At 38.9% G+C, this 17295-nt stretch overlaps 1 protein-coding gene across 2 annotated transcripts; it reads right to left on the bottom strand.

The window, feature by feature from the left end:
* Positions 1-221: 221 nt before the first annotated feature.
* On the bottom strand, positions 222-17295 carry CFLAR (CASP8 and FADD like apoptosis regulator). Of its 2 annotated transcripts, XM_064661992.1 has the most exons (11): positions 17154-17295; positions 15475-15612; positions 13303-13617; positions 12378-12483; positions 11342-11477; positions 11074-11171; positions 10102-10153; positions 9434-9483; positions 8156-8234; positions 4973-5468; positions 222-4073 (listed from the first exon to the last, which is right to left on the bottom strand). In XM_064661992.1, exons 2-11 carry the CDS (start codon positions 15525-15527, stop codon positions 3935-3937), a joined length of 1524 nt encoding a protein of 507 aa, XP_064518062.1. In that variant the 5' UTR covers positions 15528-15612; positions 17154-17295; the 3' UTR covers positions 222-3934. The 2 variants fall into 2 exon arrangements, with proteins under 2 accessions (XP_064518062.1, XP_064518063.1); XM_064661993.1 differs by lacking the exon at positions 17154-17295 and having other exon boundaries at positions 13303-13717; positions 15475-15606.

The raw sequence follows: 17295 nt of genomic DNA, 5'->3' as shown, positions 1-17295 counted from the left end.
GGATGGGAAGCATCTCCTTGCTCATGCTGTTTAACACACCAACAACAGCCGAGCTACCTGTTGAAACTTTAAGGCTCGGTGTCCTTCATTCAGTCAGCTCATTTTAATAGAGATGGAGAACTCCACAGCCAAATTTAACAAGCTGTAGAGGTCTACAAGATAAATCAACCAAGAATTTCGGAATTACTCTGTGTTCTTAAGAGAGATAGAGACAGTCAGTCTGACTGCATCCAAAAATTTTATTCAGAAAATCAGCTTGAAATCCACCATTTGGATTGGCATGCAGTGTCTTCTTGATTCTAACACAGAAGCTGAAAAATAGACATTCTTCAAAACAGCCACAGAAAAGCTGTTAAACAATTCAGTACAGGAGATTTATTTTAAATGGACCATAGTTAGAACATCTATATAGATAGCAGCCTCTTCTCAGCAATATCATCTGGCATGTCAGAAACTTAAAACTCCAGACAGCAGAAAAGAATTCACAAAAGCTCTCAAAAGGCTTCTCTGTAAGGTATCTGTATCTCAAAAGGTATCTGTAACAGAAGTCACCCCTTATGCAGAGTTGAAAGGGGAGATGAGACATACAACATGCTCCATCTACAACTGCTATCATGTCCTAGCACCATAACTTCCTCTTGAACTTAACTTCTTTTCTGGATAATGAGCCGGCAAACATCTTAATACACAAGTATGTAACAGTGCAAAGTAAACTCCATTTATAGCTCAGCCATGTCAACGTAAGTGGCTGAGAAAAATCATAGACACTAAGTCTGGTACAACACACCACAGAAACTCCTGCCTCATAAGTACACCTTCTGAGCCATCAAAAGGCATCATTTATATTCTGCCAATTCTCTTTCCCCTCTTCCACATATATAGCACATACAGAACTACAAGAAATTTCTATTCCAGTTACCAGAAACCAAAACTGAAATTAAGTGCCAAGGAGCAGTGAATCTGACAGCCATATTCCAAGCAATGACAATGCAGGAGCAGAGTAACTTGTTTTACCTTGTCAAACAGCAGTTTCTGAAAACTAGACATTTTGGCAGTCCAAGACCATGAAACTTCACCAGCATGTCACTTTTTATGTTCCTGTACTAGCACCCTGAACTCATGATGGCTCCAGAATTCATTCTCTTCCCCTTTTGGCTACTGAATCATTTAACCTGAAATCATTTAATTACTCTCTCTGCAATACAGGTACAACTTGATGCAGCCTACGCCCTGCATCCATTTCTAGACTCAAATTTTGGTGCATAGTATGGCAAAAACAGACAGGTGTGGAGGGTTATGAGAAGCAGCTGAGGTCACCTGGTCTGCTCAGCCTGGAAAAGAGGAGACTGAGGGGAGACCTCATCGCAGTTACAACTTTCTTGTGAGGGGAAGAAGAGGGACAGGCACTGATCTCTTCTCTGTGGTGACCAGTGACAGGACTCAAGGAAACAGCATGAAGCTGAATCATGGGAGGTTTCAGTTAGGCATTGGGAAAAGGTTTTTCACCCAGAAAGTGGTTGAGCACTGGAACAGGCTCCTCCCCAGGGAAGTGGTCACAGCCCCAGGCCCGACAGTTCGGGAATCACATGGCATGATTCTTTGGGCTATCCTGCGCAGGGCCAGGAGTTGGACTCAATGATCCTGATAGGTCCCTTCCAATTCAGCACATTCTATGATTCTATAAGCTATGGGAGAAGTGACACACAACTAGCATCACAAAATTCCTGCATAAATACTGACTTCGGTTCTACTTTTCACTATGCACTAGGTATAGGGAATCAGCCTACCCATATGTCACTCCTGAAAGAGGTGTAAAGGCATTAAATATTGCTTAAATGAATGATTACAGATGGAGTACTGCTATGGTTAAAGAACCTACTGAGGGACAAAACATCAGTGTAGAAAATCAGTATCTGATATCCACGAATGCTGTGCAATACATAGGTGTCCCCACAACTCTTCAAGGGGTTGTAATCACTTCCAATCCAAGCAGCCAGACACAAAGAGACTCCCTTCTTTGTCCACTGTAAGGGTTAATTACAGGACCCTCTAGTTTTCATTTCTTCACAAAGGGGGCATGGACTTACTGTGTCATGCAGTAAGGCAAAGAATATGTACACTTCTTGACCCTCAAACCAAACTTACATTGTCACAAAAGTGTAAGAACATTTTCTGAAGAATATATTCTATTGCTAATATTTTAAATAAATAGCTGTATTTAACATCACTCAAAAAACCCCAAAACAACCAACCCACAAAACATCAACCAACCCACAAAACATCAACCAACCCACCACATCATCAGAGCCTGTAAGGATAGCCACTATTATTCTTACTTCCTTTTTCCTGTTTTCTTCTCCTACGAATATTGACACTGTATTTCTCCTACAAATCATCTTTTCCCTACCTGTTCTTCTCTTGATGCTCCCTACCATTCCCCTTCTTGTTCCTGCTTACATTTTCCATATTTGTTTTCCTCATCTGCCTCCTCCTGGTTCCATTCTCCCTGCTTTTGGTTCTCTATAAGGCAGCAGAAGTGCTCATCACACGCAAAAGCTAGTGAGGGAAATTGAAAAGTGAAGTTTTTGAAAGAGATCACATTTGTTAACATCACTTAAGATATATATGACTTGAAATGACATCTTATTTCTACAACCACAGAAAATATTTGTTTCACCATTTGCTTCATTTACCAGCCCTCATAGGAAGTAACTTTAAGATTCCAAATCTGTCATTTTAATCCTTCTCTTTCCCCATTAAAAAACTACACCAGAAACCAAGCAAGGCATGCCAAGGCCTTGAATTTTTTCCCTGGATAGCAGACTCTATTAGGAATATCAAAAGTTTGCAAGTGGCCTACGTTAGGAGGGACAACCCATCCAGGTTATACTGTTATACAACAAGCAGATTAACTGAACTTTTCATGTTAGGCACTTACTCCACTGGAGAAAAGTTTTCATATTTATGGAAAAAACTTGGGAAAAAAATCCATTAATAAAGGCATATTCTTTTTCATTAGCAAAACCAGTGAGGATGGGGTGTTTAATTTAATCCAGTCAAAAGAGCCCACGGCTTAAGAACCGTGCTACATGCTACACTTAGGTTCAAATATTTTTAATTGTCCTTTTACAACTGTGGTTGTAATGAGTGTGAATCAAGTTTCAGCTTCCACAAAATATCTGCAAAAATCCCCCATTTTTTTAACTGTGTGGTAGATTACTGTAATGTCCTGCCACATGTAGACTCATTTTTGCATCAGTGGAAAGCTTACTTAGACCAAAACATGGCAGACTGTCTCATTTAATAACATAGAGCCCTTGTGTGCTGTGGACAGTACTGATGACACAACCTCTAAGGCAGCAAGCAAATGGAATCCAGATTATTAGAAAGACCATCTCTCTCCCCCTCCTGTTGTGGTAGTCTGTGGAGGCATGCAAGCCACAACTTGTTAATGAAGAACTAGCATTACTATGTAGGAATTCTTTCCTGACACGTTTGCCGTGCAGGGGAAAGTACCCAGAGCATTTAGGTGGTTTGGTCCAGCTTGTATTTGTTTAAGCATTAACTGCTAACAGGTATGCTAAAAAACCACCAGTAAAACAATAAAGCCACTTCAGCTTTGTTGGAAAACCCAACAGCTATACAGTTTATAGCTCTTCTCCCTCTGTTTACCTGTTTTATTTAGTTGCAAGATCTGCTGCAGTGCTATACAATAGCTACCATTCTCACCCAAGCTTTCAGAGACTTCTGCGCTAAAATATAAAATCTAGTGTCTTAACGCACCAAAATGCTTCCAAATTCTTGGGTTTGGAAGCAACAGGCACTTTGGATATAACTGAAATAAAATGCATAAAGTAAGAGTATGTGTGAAACTGTTCGGATCATATTAAATACTTCTTGTTAGAAACTTCAGATATGTCCTTTCCAAGAGCAGTTAAGTAGGAAAAAGAAAAAGTTCCTTCGTCAGTGTGTGCTGGAGCAGAAGTGAGTATTGTTGGCATGGGTCAGCGGTCTCATTCCATTTATAAACTCTTCCGTTCAGTTCCGTATGGATATCTGATATAGGGAGTTTCCTGCAGCAACAAAAGTAGAGAATTCCATTAGAGAATGAAGCAAGACACCATCTAAGAATCCACAAGAGAGAAAACAACTTTAGACTCAGCAAGGAGAAAGTTCCAAATTTCAGTCTTTACTGCAGAGGTTAGACCTCTAAAACACAAGGCTGAACATGCATTTTGAGACAAACTTATAACCCAAATCACTGTTGTGATAGTAATTACGCTGATATGATGATCTGTGATTTCAAGACAAGGTTTTGGCATTTGTAAAAAGGTACTAAATGTTAATGCTGCAACTACCTTGAAAAACAGCTGTTAGCTCCCTGATAGATCATTTGTATAGAGAAAATCTTTGTTGCTGTTATATATCCAAATATATATATGTGACTTTTGCTCAGATTCCTTTTGATCTCTTTAAACAGAGAAAAGTTTTCTGACAGTTTAAATTCAAGAATACTGGCAATCTAGTGGCTGAGTGAAGGATAAATTAAATCTACAAAAAGCAGAAAATCCTTCCCTCTCTACAGCCTTTTTCCTGAACTTAGGCACTGATTTTCTTATATTTGCAAGCAGAGCTCTCCTTAATGGTACATGGCAATCCTCAATTTAACAGAAGCCTGGAATGTGCCTTTTTATCTTGGAGAAGGAAGATTTTGCATCCTCTCTAAAGTGCTGACATACATTATCCAGGACTCCCTTCTTACTCTGCAAATCCCAGTGCCATAACACACTTTAATTTTACTCTTCACAACCAGAAACTTCATTCCTACCTCAGGCTACTTGTCTTTTAGCTTATGACGCTGCATGAAGTCACTTTACAGGACCAGATGGGACGGAACTTAAGGTTTCTCTTTCTCAATGACAACAGGCTGTCATAGGAAATGGGTTATTTTTTTCCTCTTTTTCTAATTTACCTTATGTAAGGATCACGGAGTAGCTCAGCCAGACAACGCAGGTAATATGAGCATGAAGTTGAGGATTTTTCTAGTGTAGATGCATCCACCTTACAATGACTCCAAAAGATGTCTGCTCCTCGGGGGATAATGACTTTAGTAATGATATTTTTATCATTCCCATCTACTTCCAACAGACTAGTACATTCTTGCTCATTTTCTGGCACAATGTAGCTCTGAATAAAAAAAAGCTTTGGTTTTCCTAGGAGTCCAGGACATGAGTCTGGGGTGAAGTAATTTTTTATTTGTTCCAAAGGGAATCCAGAACAGGTAATGTCTGTACAGAAGATGCCCTGATGACTTCCACGGCTGACCAATATGCAAATGAAGCTGTCATAATTTCTGTGCTGCTGCCAACTTGCAACATCAAGCAATGTTTGCTTCATGGTGGCAATATTTAAATATCTGTGACAATGAACATCATAGCCCAAGCCCCTGAAGGTCTCTTCCAACACATCTGAAAGAAGCAACAGGTAATTAAATCACAGCACATTGAGGCTCAATCTCAACTATCCTGAATTACCATATTTACAGTGTTTTGCTATTGGAACTAAGTAGTTTATCACAATAATTAAAGAATCAGGAGTACGCAGTGTTGATCACAGTACATTACATACTTATAGTGCTCTATGCATGTTGTCTTTAACCCGAGTTATCTACTTCATGATAACAAAAGACAGCATTATTTGGCACGTGATCTGTTCCAAATTCCACAGACCCTTGCATACTTCATTTAGAGTCAGCATCCAAAGTTCCTATGACGCAAGAAAAAACATTAGAAAATGTTTCACATACTTGAAATGGTAAGGAATTACGTGAATAGCATGGGAAGCCTGTTTCCCCTTTTAACTGGTCAAAATTACTCTGAATGGTTATTATAGATATACAGAACTGCATAAAAAACACAGAGGCTCCCTTAATTCAGTCAAAAATGAACCTTCTGCACTCATTTATGTTTCCTATTATATAAAACAGACTTTAAGTGACAAGTCTCAGGTGAAGAATGTACACTGGAGTCTTAACAGTGACAGAATGGCATTTTCAGGGAAAAAAGAAAGCTGAACAAAGAACCCTTTCAAATGAGTTAAAAATTAAAACTGTAGATAGCCAAATCCTGAGGTTTAACTATATTGTATTTGTGTTAACCTGTGCTGCAGGAAAATGTGCTAAGTTCTAAATAACTACTTTGGATGATTATTAATGGCAGCAGAGCCATGATTTGTAGGTGTATCTGACCTGCCAGGTGCTAAACATGTCACTCATTATTGTTCCTTTCCAGTCAGCAGACTCCCATTGTCACATTTACACTTTCTGTTCTTGTACAAGTACTTGAATGACCATATGAGCTCATGAAGAGCACATACAATGATTTGTTTTACTTTTGTGCCAACCTTTGTATCTAGTAGCAATTCCTGTGACAAAGATGTCTGCACAGTATATTGCCTGTGCAAAAGATCCATGCCTTCTAAGGAAGAGTAGATCTAAATTTATGTATCTGACATAGCAGTTCTTTCTCTCTTTCCTGTTTTCTCCAGCATACATGCCTTATCTGCTTTTATACTTATGTGTTTCATTTAAAGAACTCAGTCCTGGCATAGTAAAACACAGGCCAATAAAACATAGTTCAGTAAATCGGGTCTGAACATGCTGAGATGCCATTGGAGACAATGAAATTTAAAGATTTATTTTTTCTTAAACAAGGCTATTTTCACACCTCATGTTCTCTTTAGCTCTACACACTGAAGAAACATAGCTCCAAGTAGCAATTATTTTGGTACTGGAGCAGACTATCAAGCTACCTTCCAGATTAAGGCTGCATAGTAAGTTTCTTGCATCCAAAGGGTAATTTGCTTTCTCAAAGAAAGAGAAGAACAGGAAAGCAAAAAAGCAGGCAGCAGGACAGAGCAGAATGTTTGATTCCAAGAGCCACCAGCCCCAGTCCTTCAGTCCTTGGAAGACAGTCTATTTTCCTCTTGAGACAAATTCAGGGTTTTTTTTTTTTGTTTTGTTTTTTTGAGAGTAGAAGTGAGGAAGTGCTTTAGTACTTTACAATGAACAATATAATTTCTATATGTAGCAACTGCATCCTTGTTCTTCTAGGTTTTTTGGGGGGGGATTTTGTCTGGTTGGTTTTGTTTTTTTTTTCTTCTCCAGAGATCAGCGATGAACTCGGTAGTACAGACCAAAATCTCTAAGATGCTTCCCAGTTGCATGTAACTGAGTTAAGTGCCTTCCTTTTCCCTCTTATCCATGCATGGCAGGATTGTGAATCAGTTTTAGTTCCTGTTATCCTAATGGCAAAATGTCTTGGTTTCTATAATTTATCCAGCATATTATTGTCAAGCAAACACAAAAATTTTACTTTCCACATCCACTGCTCTTTAACAACTACATGAATAATTCTAAGTTGGTCCATCTGCTGGACCATTACATATGATAAAAACAAAAGATATGTCCACAAACCCTCTCCTTCCCCTATGTCTCCTGCCTACTACAGAACTGACTGCAATTACTCTCTTCACATTTATTTTTAGCCTCAAGTGCTACAGTGGTTAGAGACTGAGGGATTTTTCTGCTTCTGCAAAAATCTAATTCTTGGATTGGATCGGGGCATCAGAAAACCCCCACATTTTAACCATGGCAGTGACTACAGAGACAGCATGGTGACAGTTTCAGTTAAACTGTGCAAGGTATGACAGAAGCCTGCATTATTAATAACTACTCAAAATCTATCATGTCCTATATGACTGCACTTCAAATCCAGTGGTTTTGGTTGTCTTAACTGGTGGGAAACACTATCTTTACCATCTCTGCCAATAACCTGCTGTATGACTGTAGCAGGTAGGTCTCTGAACATCCTTTTTCTCTCTCCCAAAATTCAGTCTATCCTCTTCAAGTTCTTTCATTCAGAGATTCTGCACCAAAAAACCAAACTAACACTGCTTGCTATAGTTGGGGGGATTGTTGGTTTTAACCTCAGGTTGGGCCTTCCAACTCCCTGCTTTAGAAGACTTACTAGAATTGGTAGACTAGCTGACTAGGACAACATTACCCTAGTCTGGCTGGTAAATGTACAACACACTCTTTATATTAAATTGTTCTAATTATTAACAAGTTAAGGAACTTCAAATTCCAGAGACTTACCTGCATCATTGCCAATACAGTCTATGATCAGGCATATTCCTAAAGGTTGACTTCGCATTCTGTAAGGTTCATCAGTCCCCTGAGGAACATGAGAGGACAATTAGAAAGTTAACATCACTCTCTCAACTTACAGACCTTACTGTTTTCTCAGATTTTAGCACCTCAGATCTATTAAATTACATTTAGTTGTTTTCCATAGAGTAGCTAGCAGAAATCTATCTACTGGGATGTAGCATATCTTATTTACACAACAAAAAAATCAGGAGAAATGGACTAATGATTCTTTTCCCCTATTTCTAGTACAGGCTTAATTTTTGTTTCCTTGTGTTATGCAATCCTTCTACTATAAAGATCCTCAGAGACTAAGACTATATCAAAAATGATAGAAGCAAGTCTGAAATGAACCTTACCTCTAAACAGATCTTCAAGTCTGTCAGGTTTTGGGTTTTTTTGCCGTGTGGGGTGAAGGGGCTTTTTAAAGCCCTGCACTATGAAAGCAATGGTCTTCCTACAGTACTTCCAAATTAAGTATTTATTGAAGTAAAAAATAAATACTTATATAAGTATTATAATACTGTCTCTGCTATTGAGATGTTGGGAGCTACAAGCTTCATACTGCCAACACAGTAGAGAACTTTTGTGTTCTTCAGGTGTGCAAGGAAGCACTGCTCATCAGAACATTTGTTCCCTTATTTAGTGGAATAACTGCATTGCTCCTAAATAATCTGTAATGACTATCACAGTCACTCTCCCCTCTAAAGAGATTAAAATTCAATTGGTACAGGTAACTCTGTTGTTCCTGTCCTACAGGAGAACTAGTGAAAATAGCAGTAGACCATTCTTATCATTAATACCTAAAGCATGTCTGTCTCCTGCCTGGAGCAGCAAGGGGTGAGGAGGGAAGCATAAACAAAGTTTGCTGCATGTAAAGAAGCCCCGTGACTTCTAATGAGATGGCAAGAGAGGTCTGACCTCCAACAGGTTTTAACTTGGCCTCCACTAATAAATGTACAAGTTCTGTGTACACACCACACATACATGGATTTTGCACACTGCTGCTTCCAGAGTAGCAGCAAATTTTTTAATTTAAAAATATATTCTGCAAAAGCAATTCACAGAACCTGTTTATGGCTGAGGGTGTACACATTACTCTGTCTGCACACATTACTCTGTCTGCACACAATTAAAGGAAATCCCCAAATGAAACACCCAGAAAACCAAGGTAAGTTCTCACAGAGGTTATTATATTCACATGCATACATGTGGACAAGCACATACCTTATGTGACGCTGATCCTGATTCCTGAATGGACATGGGAACTGGTTCTGCTGCAGTTAAAACATACAGAAGCAATCTCAGTACATAAGTACCAGTGAGATTTCTTTGACACCAGATCAGTTATAAAGAGGAACATATCTCACTCATCTGGACCTCTTAGATTCTAAGTATGCCACTGAAGTTTAAAAAGCCTTAAACTCTTCTCCTCTAAATTGTCATTTCGATTGCATTTTACATTGCTTGTGACTAGAATAAAAAAGGAATCTCTCCTACACTGAGAGAATTCAGCCAACTACTCTTAAAAATCACCATATTTGAGCAGTTTTTCCAGAGAAAACACAATATACATGGAAAGAACCTGGTACTCAGGATAGTCAATCTTATCCGTGGTTTTATTAATAAAGTATTTATTCTGTTAAAAACCTGTGACAGTGGAAACCCACAACAATTTTTAATAAAGTTTTAAAATGTGGCAGCACAAGCAAAGCAACTAAAGACCAAATAATGAGGCCAGGCTCAGTTTTCAGAGGTACCAAATACTCTCTGCTCCTGGTGTTATCAGCTGGATTAGCCATAAACACAACCATCAAACAACAGTCCTTTTGATACAAAGAAATTAATCATTTGGCTCTTTTAGATTACCAAAACTCAGATAAAAATGCTCTTACCCAGGGTATGATTTAGTCCATTTTGTAATTTGTCTTTGCTCCCATTCTGAATCTAAAATGAAGAAAAAGGGCATAATTTTCCCTTTCTATTTCAAGAATAATCATGTGTTCCAAAATAAAACAAAACGGTATTTCTTCCTCAATAAAAGGACTACATGTTTTAGATTCATATATATCACCTAATTAGGACTACAAAATAACTAATGAAAAAAAACACCAAAAGCACAAACAAACAAAAAACTCCAAAATTATTGTTCCTCAGAAAAAAAATTACCAGCTTGTCATGATCAGCAAAGAAAAGTTTATTCCCTAATCTAGTAAAACAAAAAAAAAAAAATCTCCACAGATATGAATTTTGTTTCCTGTAGAGCAGCAGGGAACATTTACTGAACACGTGACAGAATTAATCTCATCCAATTTAGCAAGACTAAAGACTTTAAGAAAGGTCATACTAATACAATATCAGACCTAACCCAAATATAAAGAATACTGCATGCAATAGGATTTGATGACTTTTCACATACTGACATATTTTCTTACAATGAGATTAAAACAAACCACAAAAAAAAAATCTGAAAAATTCTTCTTAAAAAGCTCTAATCTCCAGATTCAAAAATTAAAAGCTACTTTCCCTGTAAGGTCCAGCGGTACAAAGAAGAATAATGTGTTTTGTAAAGACCATTAAAAGCAAAACTCCACTAGAGTGTAGTAGAAAAAATCTTTCAAAATACAGATTTTATATGTTCAACTAATAGGAAAAAATTCACAGGACTTCTTTAAAGAGGACCTTTCTCACTCAGAAGATTTAACTCAGACCCTAAACCCAGCAAATAGTGGGAATAACAGAAACAAACCAAGTAGTATTTTAGTCACTAGCAATCTCTCATTCCTCAGGCTCTGAAAGATGAATCTCCTTTTAACATCTGGCAGTATTCAGAAATAAAGGATTTGTCTGATTTCTTGTATACTTACCCCTGAATTGTAAGGAGGATCAATAAGATTGAGATTAGTGAGAGATGCTGGGCGTGCATTTACATACACTGGCTGAGAATGAACGGAGGACATTAAAGCTGCAAATTTAACAGAAACACACAAATACACCATGATATACCAACTGTTTTAAAAACCTAAATCTGTGAAGCATGTAAATACTCTGATTTGTAACTCATAGTTTTATTTTCAGTAAAAGCACATCTCATTCTTGCTATCAAGAGTAACCACTGCAAAAATAGCATCTTACCTTTGTGTTTGTAGTTCTGAATCTTCCTAATCAAATCTATCCTGTGAATACTTTGAAAACAGTTTTCTATCAAATCCAGTTGATTAGGAGCCACCAAATTTAGTTTCTCCAGGTCAATTACAAGAGCTAGAAAACTCTAGAACAGCAAACAAAAACCAAACATTATCAGTAATTTGTTCTCTATCAGAAGCAACAAAACAACCCAGAAAATACCGTGGGGAGGTCGTAAAGGCTGTATAAGCAATGTATGGATGTTACCTTCTGACACACTAAGAAAATATTCTGAAAGGTATAAGAATTCTTGGTATTATCACAGAAGTAACAGAAACTAGAAAGTGATATTCTTAAAAATTAATCTTAAGTTTTTGAGGAAACAGTTTTGCATTTCATTTTTGCTACAAAGCCAGTCACTGGGAACGTCATCTCACATGCCACTAAGCAAGAGGCAAGAAAGCTTTGTGAAGTTTGTAGGGCCTCTCCTTCCTTGATTAAAGAAAATGTTTTGAAGAAGACAGAAATCTTCAGTCTTCTACACACAGTGGTCAAGTTTTCTGAATCCTCTCTACTGACTTTCTGCTTTCTCAGAGGACTTAAATAATCAGAATAAAAAGGTACAGAGAAAGGCATAATTAAAATAAATCTGTTCCTTTGTAAGTGAAGCAGAGCACAAACATAAAAAGTGACTTTGCAATTCAAGATACATTTCAAATGATTATTGGTTTCAGATCCTTCTTATATGAGCTTTCAGGTCAGTATTACTGAAGACTTTTTAAAAATGCCTTCTGCCTGTGAGGTTCATTCTAACACTATGCATCTAGATACAGCAAGCACTTTTCCCTGTTTTTCATGCCTCCTTCCTTGAATTAAAAAGCAACAAAATGAAATAGAAGCCACTACTCTGTGTCCACTTTCTGATGTCTTTCTACTCCTGCCTCGCTACCCCTTGCAGCACTGTCTCCTCTCCTTTGATCTCTAGCTACTTGCCTTTTTACTTTGATCTCTCACTGCTCCAGGGGAGAATACCAGAAAAACATACCTTATCTTTTGCCATTTTCATCCGAGGTGTATAATCTCTAAGTAGAAAAAGAAGAGAACCCACTTCCTCTTTTTCCAGATTCTCATTTATTTCTACCATTAGCACTCTGAAAAAAAGTTGAGATATTTCTAAACGATTAGCTTGAAGCAAGATCCCTCTCTTGCCCAACTACTGAGCTTCTCCCATGTTCCAGTCTTAATGTATCATTTCCAATTAATAAACAGGCAAAAAAACTACCATGCTACAAGATCCTACTCTTTCTAATTAGCACCTGCCTTACACTGTAATAGCCACTGTTAGGAAAACAAGTCTTCTTAATGTTTCAATAGAGAATGAGACAACAGAACACATCTTTAACTTTTTTACCTATTAGGTACAGGGTTTTTATTATAGTGAGAAGTTAACATAGGAAAATCTTCCTTGTGAGTATATGTATTTCTTTCTGAAGTCTCTCAAAGAAAATAACTGGAACTTCTTAATTTTAGCCTCTCGAAACTAATAGAGTAAAAAAGTAGTATGAGAGGTCCCTTGAGAAAAGCTATACCACACGGCTATGTGCCCAAAGCAAACTAGAAAATACCTCTAACTAATGATGTCCCTTTAAAGTGCCATTTTTATCTGCTAATCTACAATTTACAAACATCATTGGTTTTACTGACTAACATACAAACTCCTGAAATACAGATGCTTCTAATGTCAGGACTTGTGAGAAACTACTAAGGTTTAATTTAGGGACTAAACTTGACATATTCTTTTCACTGTAATTCTAGATATAATGCTCTTTTCTGCTTTTCTTTTACCTGTAATAACTTTTTAAAAAATAAATAAAAAACCAACCCTCCCATCCCTCTCTGAAACTAAGAAAAACCCCCCATTTACTTTGAACAAGACAGCACAGCTTTGAAATCTGAAATAGATATATTACCTGTAATCAGGGATAAGTCTGAGACTCCTGGTAAGGTGAGCTTCCACTGTTGCTTTCTCAGTGTTCAAGATCCTCCTCAGTAAGTCAAACCTTTTAACTCTGTACAGCAGCTCAGACAAGCCAACAGGAGACAGTTTCTCCCTCTCATTCAAAGCTGCCAAGATCTCTCTAAGATCAGCAGTGGCCAAGTCAGGAGCAAGGTCTCGGCACAGGAAAACCATCATCTCTTCTTCTTCTTTATCCAGTTCTTCTTGAATCTGGTGAATAAGGGCAGCTGGCACTTGGCAGGCAGTCATCACTCTGTTGCTGTGCCTACTGGTTATAAACAGGAAACCAACATGACATGAAGCCCATGTCTATCACAGCACTTCTCAGGTGTTCATTCTTAACTAGGTGCATTTTTACAAAAGCAGTTCTGTGGGAGAGAATTAGAAGTCAATAAATCAGGGATCTGCTGCACAAGTTCACAGTTAACTCTCCTAACTGAAGTATTTTGCTTTCGACTAAAACTCCAACTTACTTTTCACAGACCTCCTGTGTTCGAGGGACTCTCCCAGCTATTCATTATAGAACTAAAGGTACTTGGTAGATCATACTAATCAGAAAGACATGTGAGTTCTTTTTAAAGTGAATTACATTAACACTAATCTGTAAATTCCATAGGAAGTGAAACAAAAGTCATCAGCTTCCTGATGAGTGGGTACTTCAAGTATTTCTGAAAGCTCTGACCTCTTCCCAGCAACCCTCCACCCCTCTGCTCATCACCACCTTTTCTCCCCTCAAAGTCTCAAGGCATTTTTCAGGAAGCTAAAAGGTAGTGCAATCATATATAGTAGATGAAAGAATGAAAAAGAAACCCCACATATAAAAACACTGCTATCAGGCATGCACTTGGTCTTGAATGAAGTAAAAATTAAGGAAATATTCAAAGAAAAAATTCCAACCTTCAATATGCAAATTGGTTAACTCTGAAGGTATAGATAAGCCACAGACTGCCTTTTTCTTCATGTAACATTCACGTGTCACCATACTGAAAACTGAAATAAAAACTCCACCCTAGAAAAAACCCCCAGCCTTGTGATTAACAAAATCAATAGGGTGCTATGTTCAATTTCCACTGCCACCAACTCTGGAAATTCTATCTAGCCTCCTCTGATCTCCATTACATACATGGAGAAAGATGAGATGAGGAATCTGAAGACAAATCTTAGTCCTTAAAAGGAGTTTGATGACTAAACTGCATAGTTTTTTTTTACACTGTACTGGAAAGCAAAAGCTAACACAACTTCAAAGCCTAACACACTGAAGATTCTAGCACCTGAGGAAGATTTTTTTAAAGCATTTTCAGCCTTTTGTTACACCTTCTGGAAGTTACAAGCAACAATGTCATATACTGTGTTCATAAATGAAGCAGACAAGATAAACTCATCTACAAGCCTTCCCCACCCCCCAAGTGCTGTTTAAATGAAAAATAACTCTACAGATCTACTTGACTTTCCTCAGAAAGGAAGTAAGAAACAGATTTGGTTAAACCCATGGACTGGGTGTCACTGCCCACTAAAAGAGTGTATCAGAGGATAAGCAGAGGAACTCCTCTTACACTCTAATGTGTTTTGGAGAATGTTCTATCAGAGAAAAAGCATATTAATTGCTAACTTATTTTCAATCTAGCATCAAACATTGATGAGAATTCTACAGAAAGACACAGACTGCTTTCATGCCATAATGCAGTCAAGAAAGGGGAGACAGAAAACACTTCATTTGAAAGTATCTCCCAGATACATAGAGCTGGGACTTTCAAACGGACTTGAGGAAATTTTATTTATGACTCACTCTAAAGCAAACAGGAATTTAACAACTTTTGGCCATTTTCAGAAATCTCAAAAAAACTTTTTAACTATTCCAGTTGATTTTTATCTAGTCTTTTAAAACTAGTTAAAAAAAGAGGGAGAGAGTGTGAGTGTGTATGTGTGTGCGCACGTTAGGGAGTAATTTCCTACAGAGTTGAGATTTCAGACGTGCAAAATTACCAATTATATGTTACTTTAAAAATAATCTGCCTTTAAGGTACACATATAAATAACTTACTTTTGTGAACACCTTTATATAAGCTAAATCACATGCTCATTATAAAAAATGCTGATCATACTTTTAGTGCTGAAACTGTCTTACCTGTATGCAAGTCTGTCCACAAAAACATTGGAAGAGTGGCGTTTGACCATCATCAAATCACTGATCCAGATCCAGCACACATTGGTTTCTACCCAGTATTTTCCACTGATGGTCCATAGACAGTTTATTACATCAACTCTGTTGGACAAGTATCAAGACCAAAAATTATTGGGGGGGCCCTACTTCCTAATTTTATGGAAGGGGGGGAAACAAAAGAAAAATGACGTGGGATCATGTGTTTTTCTGTATGATTCCACTGGACCAGGACTGATGCTCTAAATAAAAGGAAAAACGACTGTGCACACTCAGTGATCGCCAATAACATTCACTGGACACTGTGTGCCAAATGAGTAAGAGCAACATGAAGTAAGTTTTTAGTATAAACTAAACCAGTTTATAACTTTGCAACCAAGCACCACGTGCCCATATTTTGACAGCAGATATGTCACAAGACTGGGGCAAGCCCAATGCATTCCATGTGCTTTTATCTAAGCCAGATCCACTTCACTCGAGGAGATGAAGGGGCCATCTGATGACTTTTTCAAACATCAGAGATACAGTTATTATAGCTGCAATAATTAAAGAAAAAGCGAAAAGCAATGGCAACATAAAACCGAGCAGGCTGGCTTTTTATTTAGATTACCCGGGCCCTGCAACAGGACCTACATCGAATGTAGATTCTCTACAAAGAGGAGAAAAAACCCAATTTATCTTCTAAGACAAAATAAAAAGTTCATACTCAGAGAGATAAAACTGCCCCAATAATCTGTGTGTTCACGTGCATGTGCAATCAAGGATTTTTTTTTTCCCCACACCCTTGCAAGGAGCAGGAAATAACATCGTACTAAAACTTCACACACAAAGATGCACAAGGGTCCAGTTAACTCCCCCGCTTGCCATTTTGTATCTCGAACGTTTCACAGTCATATATACAGGATATAACCCCAGTGGGTGCGGCTGGTGCGGAAAACGATCCTTGTTTCCCAAGATGAGTTCATGTGGAATACCCCACGCTGGCAGGAGAGTAGGAGGTGAGCTGGCGACGAACGGCGCTGGGTGCGCTTTGTGCCTCCTCCGCTCTGCTTTGTTTGAACAGGCGGGGCGGCGGCAGAAGGGCTGCGCTCCGAGCCGCTGCCATCTGGCATTTTTCAAAGTTGCAGAGCGTGCTCCACAGCTTTCCCACTTCCCTATTTCCTCATCGCCCTGTGCCCTCTAACAGAAGGAGTTGTGCGAGGTACTCGGGAAAAACAGGGAATTCCCTCGGGAACTTTCGCATTCCTTATTATTCTATTAGGCTTAAACAGTTTTCTCACAGCGTAAACTAGTAGTGCCCGCACTAAGTTTTTTAGATATGCGCTACTTTTAACGCCCCGGTCCTCCTAACAATACCCGCCACCCCAGCAACACACACAGAAAACAGCAACTAGACGTGGTTTATGCAGTTTTCCACTCAAATTTCTAACTACGTCATTTTAGACCGCATTCGGTTTCGGTTTTCCCCGCGGGCCAAGGCCAGGCTCAGGCCTCCCTTGCGCCGGACGCTCCGGCCACAGCCCGCCGCTCGCCCGGAGACAGGGGAGAGGACCCGACCCCGGAGCACGGCGTGTCAGCCGCCTGCACTGAGAGCGCAGCGTGAGAGGGGGAGCGTGAGGAAAGGAGGGGGGAAAGGTAGAACGCACCCAGACACGCCGGGGAGGTCCCATCTACGGCACTCGCGTCCGCCACTGGGAGCAGGCGGGGTGAGGCGAGGCGGGGTGAGGAGCGGTGTTTCCGTTCCGGTTCTGCTCCGGGACACGGTGCGCGCAGCAGCGCCCAAATGCG

This window comes from Pseudopipra pipra, chromosome 7 (genome assembly GCF_036250125.1).
Source record: "Pseudopipra pipra isolate bDixPip1 chromosome 7, bDixPip1.hap1, whole genome shotgun sequence".
Taxonomy (NCBI): domain Eukaryota; kingdom Metazoa; phylum Chordata; class Aves; order Passeriformes; family Pipridae; genus Pseudopipra; species Pseudopipra pipra.
Note: the sequence above shows the minus strand (reverse complement) of the source record. Positions and strands in the feature narration are given on the sequence as shown.